Consider the following 11264-nt stretch of genomic DNA (forward strand, 5'->3'; position numbering starts at 1 on the left):
TCCAATTGCAAAGGTCAGTGGGAAGCCCATAAAAGGGAAACTTACGTGAAAGGCTTGCGTGCCAGACCCTGTCAAAGGTTTTAGAAATGTCCAAAGACACTGCAAGTGCTTCGCCTTGCTTTTCTATAGCCTCTCTCCATATGTGACAGGCATACACAAGACGATCGCCCCAGTAGATCGTCCTTGTCGGAATCCGTGCTGGCGATCACTGAGGAGGTCGTTGTCTTCAAGGTACTATAGGAGACGGTTGTTGAGTACACGTTCCATAGTCTTGCAGATTATGGAAGTGACTGAGATAGGTCTATAGTTGACAGGGTCAGCTCTGCTAACCTTTTTCGGCACAGGTTGCATCTTTGCAAGCTTCCACGTCCTGGGAACTACACCAGTCTGAAGTGAGAAGCGGTACGGTATTCAGAGCTGAAGGAGGTTTCCCATCACTATAGAAGTGTATAACATTGTCCCTTAAGTGAATTTGTGACGTCTTCACGACGACTATCAAGAACAGTCAGTTTTTTATTCCTCGTATTAATGTAATGTCTGTCTCTATTTAAAAAAAATACGATTCTTCTTAACATCTTCTTCTTCTTCTTAGAGCGCTTCTTCAATGCTGAAGGTTGGCCGTCAGCTTCCTGTATCCGTCTCTATCAGCAGCCAACCAAAACAGCTGTTCGACGGAGGTAATGCTGGTCCACTCCCGAATGTTCCGCAGCCACGATTTCTTTTTTCGCCCAGCGCGTCTCTTTCCCTGCACTTTGCCTATCAATATTAGCTGTAGCGTGTATCTATTGTTCCTGATCACGTGACTAAGATACTCTATTTTGCGCCTTCTGATAGATGGCATCATTTTTAGGGACTTACGAATTGTCTTGACATAAATCACGTTTTTATAAATGTATTGTGACGCTGGTATAGGAATGTTAATTTCTTTAAACCTATCAAAGACACTCTGGAGGTCAAAGGTTCTATTAATATCGGCGGCATTACCCCAAAGCAATTTGATATAAAAATTAAAATAAAACAATAAACACATCATATTGCCTTGTTTCCCGAAAAATAAACGCAATGTTGGTGAATGACTTTGTGCTTGTTAATTATTTGAAAATCACATTCCGTACAATGTAAATAAAATATAAAAATAATAAAATATTCATAAAGAAAACTCAAAATACCAAAAAACGGGACACCAGTGACGTCCTGGTAATGATCACAGATAGCATCTTAATGATAGTGCGGTCACCCGTATCATTATATCGAACACGACACTCGAGCCCCGAAATTTGCCGCACTTATCTAGCCCTGAACGAGGGTGCAACTTATCGGTGTAGTTTTGCTGAGAGGATGGTCATCGTAAAATAAAAAGAGTATAGTATAGATTAAAGGCATTGATGGTATTATTTTTAGAAGAATATGCCTTTCAAAACAAGAGGAGTTTCGAAATACAACTACTTTAAGCGTTTGTAGTGCGAGCGCTAGAGTACCAAATTTTGAAAAATGAACTTCTCTAAATTGCTATATTTTTATTGAATACCATGGTACTTTTACTACCACAGTATTCACCAGTTTGGACTGATTTAAATTAAATATTTATGATTTGTTATTTATATTTATTGAACATATTTTTTTCGGCAGTGGTAGTCTAAACTTACCGCCTCTCAAGCAGAGGGTAGTGAGTTCGAATTTGGGCTCGCATTTTTAGCGTAAGCTTTTCGGTGAAGGAAAATATCGTGAAGAAATCTGCACACATTGTCAAAGCAATTTAAAGATATGTGTGAAGTTTCCTATATTCCCGCGTATATTAGGCCCGCATGGGTACTACAGCCCAATCCCTCTCATTGTCAAAAGAGACCTGTGCCCAACAATGAGACTATAAATTGCCTTACTATATCATAATGTTTTTACTACCATTATATTCATATATTTTTTTATGAAAATACTCCACTAGTTGTAAGTAAATGGTTTTGGGTGTTCCGAGTCGTGCCCTGGATTGAATTCCGTTGCTCTGGTATTCGTAGTATAGAGAATTAATTCCATAGATTAAGACCGAGTAATTGTTGTGGCTGTCTGCCACATTATTATTATTTTAACCCGTTCATATACATTAACGGCGTTTACCGTAAACATAATTTCACAATATAATAGTACGGTGTACCCCGTTACGTTATACAATATACACAGTAGATACATTTATATTTTTACAATATTTATATATTGCAATATTTTAATCCATATAACACACAGCAATAAGACACAAGGAACACATACACAAGTATTTACGTAATCTATTTTATTCTATTTTATTTTGCGACACACACGTCCGTCTCTCATTTCGGCTTAGGGTTTATTGAAAACCAGTGCCACAGTCTAGTTATGGTTGTGGCATAAGCTGAATGAGGTCCTTTTGCGTAATGATATCACAAATTTTTAGTACTTATATTTTGGTTATTGCTTTTTATATGTTTTCCTTTACTTTTTTCATGTTGCTTTTTTCTTGTTTTTGGAAGTTTTATTTTGATTATTAATTCTTTATACTTTGTTTTGTTTATCTAAGTATTATTAATATCTTGTTTGTATCTGTGTGTTGTGGCGTTGCAATAAATGTTCTATCGTTGCAATATATGTTAAATCTTTTCTATCATTAATGATATCAAAAAAATAAACAACAGGCTAAAGCCACTGCAAAACAGTGCGATTTCCAAGTGCTTTCTGTGTAGTTACCACCTAGTGCTTCTCCATACTCCAATATTCATTGATTTACATTGAACATTTTATATTGGATCTATATAAGCACTAGGGCAAAAAATATTCTGTGCAAGTACAGGAACATTCTGAGTTCAGGTTCTGACCCGGAATCAGCCAGTGTACATGGTTGGCACAGACCGTTGTCACTGACTTCATCCGATTCTCAACAAAACTAGTGACCGAATGTTGTGTTAGTAGATTCAACTTTTAATTTAGATTAATTAAATATTTAAAACGTAAAATGTTAAAAAACCAAGATTTAATACAATTCAAATTCCGATATTGACGTGAACGATAAAAGTAGTACTTATACAAAATCTACATTAAGACGCTCAATGTCTTTTGAAACTATATCTAAAACTACTTCCAATAACAATACATTGACAAAACACAATCTCAGATTACACTGTATTTTATTAAACTATCTTACTTGACTCCCTAAAAATTGTAATGTAACGGTAATGACCGGCCGGTAATGACGTCCGGGGCATAATGACAGTTCAGTATACGGGACAGTTACGGGACATTCACGGGACCTTTACAGGACACCCCGGCGTCACATTACGCGCGATTCAATGCACTGTGATGGTAAAATTTTGCGGTGTCCCGACTTTCTATTGAACATTGAAACTATATGTGGTTGAATAGGCCTTCATAAGCTTTATACATGCCTATTATGCGTAACCCGTTGAATTTCGTATATATTCAGCTATAGAAAAGTATAGTAATGTTTTTAAGGTCCTAAATAAAGTTTTTTTTATGATATTTTTCTATAGTAAATTATTCATTCCTCGATCGATAAAACATGGCTAATTGACATGTCATAAAAAACCATAACCCAGTTTTAGAATATCGAAATGCTTAATGATATTTCAGCTATGCTTCGTTAGGTTAAGTTCCGATAAGTCGAACACGTTAACTAATTTTAACTGTTTTTAAAAGATAATTTTGTGCTCTATTTAAAATGGATATTAGAGCATTAGTCACTTACTTCTTCACTACTTACGGCAGTAGAGAATATTGTTTGATATGAACATGAACTGTACTGAACTTCTTGGACTTTATAAGTGCCTCATCTGAACACGAATCACCAAAAGAAAATATGAAAGCATTAGTGTACCGAGTCAAATATAATGTAGACAAAGTATGACAAATTTTGTGGTAGGCAACACACAACAATAAGTAACAGTAGAGCTTCTTGTGAAAGAGTTCGTCAAACTGTATCTTAGGTGACGAGCGCAGTGTAAGTACCCCTCAAAACTTTGCGATTTCAATAATAATAATATTAATCGCTGGGGTAAATATAAATGTCAGTATTCCATTTTGATCTAGTTCGTTCAAGAGGGCGCCACGGTATTGATTGCACCTGCTACATGGGCCAGTGCCGGCGATGATGTTAGTTCCAAATTTCATTCATATCTAGACTGGCCGAGTAATTATTTTCCTACGTTGTTCACTTTGAGGTGTTTTGTGCATTATTTGAAAACACAAAACTATGGAACATAAACTATGCTAACCTAACCTAACCTAACGTGGCCATGTTGTCTGACAATAGAAAGGATGAAATTACAACTATCTATTTTTTGAAGACGGAGTAAAATGACATTTGTAGGATTGCCAGTTTTCATAAAATTTTAAACATTTATGTAGTTGTTGTCGATAGTTTTATCGATAGATTGTGAAAGATGATAAAATACTGCCAAAAATGACAATTTGTGAATGTAACGACGTCCTAATAATTACTAATTGCGTTATTGTCTCGTTTATTCTTATTTTGACAGTTGGCCTACCACTATCGAGATCAATTTTTATTCTTGTACATATATACATTTTAGAATAACCAGATTTGATTCTATATATTGAATTAAAATTAAAAACTTAAAAATACGTTTCCTTTTTGTATATTTCATACACATTGTTCTAAATACAGTGTATGTATGTATGAATCTACAAAAATGACAATTCAAATGATCTTGTGGTCAGTAATTGGATGAATAATGGGTCGAGGATGATTCAAATTCAAAAAAATTCCATAAGCGTGACCAATATTAAGTCGATAGTCGATAGAATATTTATCGACTGCAATCACTAGCTGCTTGAAAACGGGCAACACTTTTGCACAATGAACTGTCATTTTACTCCGTCTTCAAAAAAAACAGACTATACAGACGTTCTCAATGTACATACACGTATTACATGCGCATGTAAATGAGCTTTGTGAATAGGAGAGCAGCAATGGTAAGCACCCATTTAGGTCATCGGCATCGGATGATTTATCTAACGGCGACCTAATCCGGTCTGCGCTGATTGTTAGGTTAGACCCGTAGTGTTACAATCGAATTGTAGCACATACATTGCATACAAAATGTGATTGTTTTATTTAACTAAATATCGTATCTCTAAAATATGGTTTCTCAAATTTTTTAGCAACCGCCCAGTTAGGCTAGATAATAAAATTTCAACGCCCACCAGCACAAAAAATTATTGAAAACATGTATTTTTTATATTAATTTATTTCACACTTCAGCGCCCACTGGGAGCTGCAAAGTAATGGACCAAGATCCATACTCTTGGTATGATAAAGTCCTACGTGATCATACTTCAAAAGTGCTTATATCGCATGAAAGTTATAAAAACAATACGAACTAAGTACATAAACAAGTCGTTAAAAACCAAAACAAAGGTCCAATGTACGGGATGGGTACAGTGGCGGTGCCAGATCTTTGCACTTGTTTGTTCCATCTCTACTGTTTTTGCACCGTAAAACACCGTTGTTAAGTTAGCAACCTACTTATTGCACGTGTAAATGGTCATAATTAGCTACAATTGACAACTCTCTTCACTAGCGATCGGCCACAGATAAGGATTCAAATCTATATCGTACACTTTTTACTTAATACATTACGGAAATTGTGGTTTACGTTAGTGATGCAACGGAAGAGTCATAACGAAACAGAAGACATAAGTAAATTTTAGCAGAAACGGAAGCAGATATGGAAGCGGACGTGTAAATACTATAAAGATACATAAATAGTTTTCTCACTGATGGCGCTACGGCAAAAAGTCGTTAAAACAAAACAAAGATGTGAAACAAGCATTGACTTACAATTATATGGACGTCGGGTCCGCGCTAAAAAGTGTCCGCACTTGTAAGGCGCTAAAATCGTATACAGAGCGCGACACTCCGCTTTAGTCTTCATTTGTTCTACTGACAGCGCGATACTGCGATGACATAACAATTTAAATTTCGAATAGGTTGACTTGGGACATTTTTTTCGTGGTTTTTGTATTAGACCCGTCGTTCATTTATTTGTAAGTCAATGGAAACAAGCAAGAAAAATTCGTAAGGTCCGCTGGTCCGTTCTGTGGCTTAGTTGGCATAGCGTCTGGCACGGTTTACTATAAGATTCTGGTTCGAATTCAGCCGGATCGAAGGAATTTTTTCTATGTGTTCACTCCTTATATTTCATAATTATAACAAACTAGTGGAGTAATTTCACAAAACAAAATTGAATACCACGAGGTGAAACGTACTGAAATTCAATAAAACTTACTGACATGAAATCTATCGCTCCTATTTAAGCACAAAAAAGTTATCGACTAATTTTCGAGACATTCGCAGAATCTTCAAAGTTCTCATCTGAGAAGTTATCATTTGGTAGATGTGGCCTTATTACACGAAAGCTACGTATTCTATTCATTATCGAGATGTAATGGCTGTTAAAACTTAGAATAATAACGCGTAGAATGATAGTTTCATAACAAACGAACTGTCATAAGTGAGGCAAAAATCAAACTCATGTAGGCCAGCTTTAGTAGTTTTTGTGAATATTTATATAAAAATACAAGTTGAAATTTTTTAAGAGTTATTTCCTTGCGGAATGTGATGTTAGTATCTATTTTATGTTTGTCTGACGTATTTTTACACTCATTTACCGCACATTTCGTCATTTTTAGCTAAAATTCTTGAGCTGTTCGCGGTGCAAGTTGACCTTGAGCACTGAAGGCCTGCCCGCTCGTGTAGGCCCTTTGGGAGCGCTTCAATTTGCCTCACTTAGCGTGTGCGGGCTAGGTTTCTATGCGTTATTATTCTAAGTGTTAAACATTAATAACTTTAAAATGAAGGTCATATGGCATGCCCCTAGGAAGATTCTACCAGTCGACCTTTCAAATAAAAAGCATTAGTAGCAATAGAGCTCTTTTTGAAAGAGTTCGTCCAGGGAAGTACTGCCATTACGTAATGCGTTCCGGATTCTTAGGGCAAAGGAGCTGGTGAAATTACAAGCACATGAACTCTTTCACAAGCTCTACTGCAACTACATAAAAACTATTTCAACTTTCAAACAATTTAGTAGGTTCTTTGTAGTATTTAAAGAGAACTATCGCCATATAAAAAATGGATATATATTATATATTTCTGATGTTTGTTTGCTTGTTGATGTAAATAATTCGTTTTAGCCTTTAGTTTAGCCTGTTTTCAGGATTTTATATGATCGGGTGAAGTACATCCCATTGCGTAACAAATTAGTACCTACATTCTTTTGGACAATATTTTGTAACACAGTGGTTTAATAGTTAATACATAAAACCATTTGGTTTAGCAAAACAGTGAAACTTACTGAAGGTTTTTTTTTATATGTAATATTCAATGACGGGACGAACAAGTCGTGCGCCTGATGGTAAGCTACACGCCTGTCCTTAATAGTTGCAGTGCCACTCAGAGCTTTAAATCGCAAAGATCTGAGGGGCACTGCCACTGCGCCCGTCTGAGACATAAGTTGACAAGTCCCATGTGCTTGAAATTTCACCAGCACCCTTACCCTTCAAAACCGAAACACAGTAATGCTGACATTACTGTTTGGCGGCAGAAATAGGTAAGATGGCAGTACTTCCCTGGACGAACTCTTTCACAAGGAGTGTCAAGTCACAAATGTACATAGTCAAGTATGGGTTGTCCATTAAAATTGATAAAAATTTTTTACTCAGTTTCATGTAAGGATCATTTTATTGTATGGGCCGAAAAATATTGCGACATCACATAACGATGTAGAACCTACAAGGCATCCTTATATACCCAAAAAAATAATCGAACAATAACAAAAAACTATTTATTCATACAAGACATAAATTTTATACTTAAAACCTTTTTTTTACACATAAGACGCCATACGTTGTGGTTGAAAAACAGGACGCGACGCGACGCTTCGACTATGCGCCAGTGTGAATTGTGCCTACCACCGCCGCCGCGTCTAGTGGTTAATGCGACTAGTGTAGTAAAATACGCCTGAAGCCAACTCCGCATCGATAAGTGTGGTGACCCCCTAACGATTACCAAAATGCGAACATTTGAACCAGCACCTTAATATGCAATCGGTATAACCACTAATTGCCAAGCCATACATACGCTAATACTGTGTAGTACGAGAGTGTATGGAATTTAATGGCTCAAGATAAGATTGGCACCTCACATAGTCTCACGATGATTTGCAGGATCCTTGATTATCTTGCTTTATGAAGACGTATGAATGGGGATTCTCAAGACACTGCTGGGCAGGTTTCCTTTTAGCATAGCATTGCGGTCTAATTTAGTTCACAGATGTTATGTACCTGCCCACGTTTCAATAGGAACTGTCTACTCAGGCATAAGTTACGTTTCACAAAGAGCACTGTGTATATGGAGTAAGGTACATTTCTCATCAAAGCCTTTTGGCACATTGTGTATACTTAAACCTCTGCACCCATAATATCTACGTGTCTATAAATCTACGGACTTATCACCTACTGTACCGAATACACTGACCATATTTGAGCTTAGAGTTCATACGCACAGCCAAACAATAGGTTTTTTTTTTATAACATCAAGTTATGGCACGAGCAAGTCGTGCGCGTGATGGTAATCTACACGCCTGTCCATAACAGTTACAGTGCCATTCTGAGTTTTGCTAAGATCTGAGTGGTAGTCACTGCGCCCGTCACCCTGAGACATAAGTTGACAAGTCCCATGTGCCTGTAATTTTACCAGCACCCTTACCCTTCTAAACCGGAACACAGTAACGCTGACATTACTGCTTGGCGGCAGAAATAACCCCCATGGTGACTTTTGAAACGGCTGTATTGAACCCAATTCAAATAACGTACACTTGAGAGTAACAAAGTTGATAGTTCGTGTGTCTTTAGTTGTGCACTACAATACATAATAATAAATAATATATCTTAGGCTAAAGTTTAATATGAAATTGGCCTCTGTACGAGTTTCCACATCAACGGACAATCAGGTGTATCAGTTATACGAAAACCTAACCTGAACCTATGCACCAGAAGTTGTAACAAAAGGGACAAAGTTTTCGAAAGTATATACGCAGACAACTTTCAAAATTTAATTCGACAAAAGTATCAATTTTCATTAAAAAAACAATAATACTGTACCTACTAGGCTACCTACTTAACAGCTGGTTGTGTAATGTACGGACAACGGCACATCAGACTACACATTTGTGTTCGAAAATCGCCTCCATTGCAACGAAACAAGATACGTCAAAGTGTAGCTTGGTGTGCTGGCCTGTGTACAACGGGAGGTGAGCGCGCCAACGGTTTCGGTACTTATTTGGACAATAGAGGGTGCTGTATGTGCACCTATATGTATAGATCTGTGTATTGGGGTTTTTTCGGCTTCCAACTCCGTAAGTGACACCTTGTGAGAAATTTATGAACCTTCTCGTTCAGACGGTATTTGTTGGGTCGAATAAAAGAAGTTATTATTATTTTCTCAGGTCCAGGCTTCTGGGGCCTTATAAATCCCCAATGGAGCATGTGCAACAAGGGCCGTCGGCAGAGTCCGGTCAACATCGAACCCGACAAGCTACTCTTCGACCCTTGGTTGAGGGACATACAGTTTGACAAACATAAAGTAAGTACGATTGTGTACAGCTTAGGTAGTTGAAGTAGGATTTAAAAAACATATTTAAAATATGACCAAACTTCTCACAAAGCCTAATGTAAAGAAATCTTGAGAGGTTTCTTTTCATTCATGGCTCGTATTTTCTAAAATATTTCACATTTTTAATTGAATTGAAATAGTATGTTGTACAATCGTTGCATATAAAGTTATCAAACGCGTTAAAGAACATATAGCTGATGTCAAACACCGACGCGTAAACAAGTCCTGCAGTCTGCGAGCATGTCATGGATAAACCTGCACATCCAACGAAGTTTGACAAACCCCAGATCCTTGCAAAAGAAATCCGTTATCTACCCAGGATGCTGCGAGAGGCCATTGAAAGTAAAAAACATCCTGATTTCAACGAGAAAAGTGGTTTCTCCGTACCACTAGTTTGAGATCCAGTATTTCTAATGAAAAATCCCAAACAGATGTAAGACTGCAGTACTAAGTAATATGTTTTAATTTATTCTAATTTCCATTATTAATCAAATTAATTAACGGCACTGCACCTGTTATGGACAGGCGTGTTGCTTACCACCAAGTGCACGACTTGTTGGTCCCTTGTTGGCACTTGGTATCATAAAAAAAAACTAGATAAGGAACAGTCAAAAGTAAGCTTTTGAAGTTAAAAGTACAGTTTTTACAAAGATTATTTTTATTTTAACTATATTATGAAGAAAATACGAAGAAAGAAGTAGTGGTGAAGCAAGTTACAACTATTCCTTATTTTAAACAAAATTACAAAACAATTTATCCTGAAAATTCCACTAATTGCGAAATCAAAGTTTTGTGCAATGTGACAATAATGTGATTTAAATGAAAGTGAAAACATTAAATGAATTGAAATGAAACAATTTTATTTAGGTACAGTTACAAGTCCATATGGTGTTAGTAGGTACTTACAACTATGTTAGTAGAAAGCAGTGTTCATTTTCATGAACATGGATATCCAATACTTAAGGATTGGGCTGTCCATCCTCTCTGCTATGACCTTAAGAGACTGTTGGTGCTGCCTCTCACTCAGGCCAACAGGGATGCCACTCTCTTGCGAACGACTGCCTGAAAACTATCAATCCTAGCCTCCACGAAGATCACTGAGGCACTACAGTGTAGAGGCAGCCCCAGCAGTCCCAGCAGTCAATATTGACTGCCGCCGCTTAAAAGACTATTAAAAAAACCCAAACATGTGAACTCAGTTATTTATGCGAAAGTGAAAAATATATATATTATATATTTTATATTAAGTGACGGGACGAGCAAGTCGTGCACCTGATGATAAGCGACACGCCTATCCATAATAGTTGCAGTGCCACTCAACGTTTTAAGTCGCAACGATCTGAGGAGTACTGCCACTGCGCCTGTCATCCTGAGACATAAGATGACAAGTCCCATGTGCCTGTAATGTCACCAACATCCTTACCCTTCAAAACCGGAACACAGTAATGCCGATATTAATTTTTGACATTTTGAAAGAGTTCTACTGCTACTAAATTATAATACATAATTTCAATAAGAAAGAAGATATCCATAATATTAAACTTAGAGCTAAGTCCAAACTCATGGTACCACGATATCGTTTAACCAA

At 36.9% G+C, this 11264-nt stretch overlaps 1 protein-coding gene across 2 annotated transcripts in view; it reads left to right on the forward strand.

Annotated features, from left to right (window-relative positions):
• The window catches only part of LOC113228713 (carbonic anhydrase-related protein 10), a 43029-nt gene that overhangs the window by 2610 nt on the left and 29155 nt on the right, over positions 1-11264 (forward strand). For both annotated transcript variants that reach the window (XM_026462070.1, XM_026462071.1), the window contains exon 3: positions 9510-9646. In XM_026462070.1, the coding sequence (XP_026317855.1) occupies positions 9510-9646 (137 nt within the window). The remainder of the gene's footprint in view (positions 1-9509; positions 9647-11264) is intronic.

This window comes from Hyposmocoma kahamanoa, unplaced genomic scaffold (assembly GCF_003589595.1).
Source record: "Hyposmocoma kahamanoa isolate Upper Pololo Valley unplaced genomic scaffold, ASM358959v1 237, whole genome shotgun sequence".
In the NCBI taxonomy this organism is placed as follows: Eukaryota; Metazoa; Arthropoda; class Insecta; order Lepidoptera; family Cosmopterigidae; genus Hyposmocoma; species Hyposmocoma kahamanoa.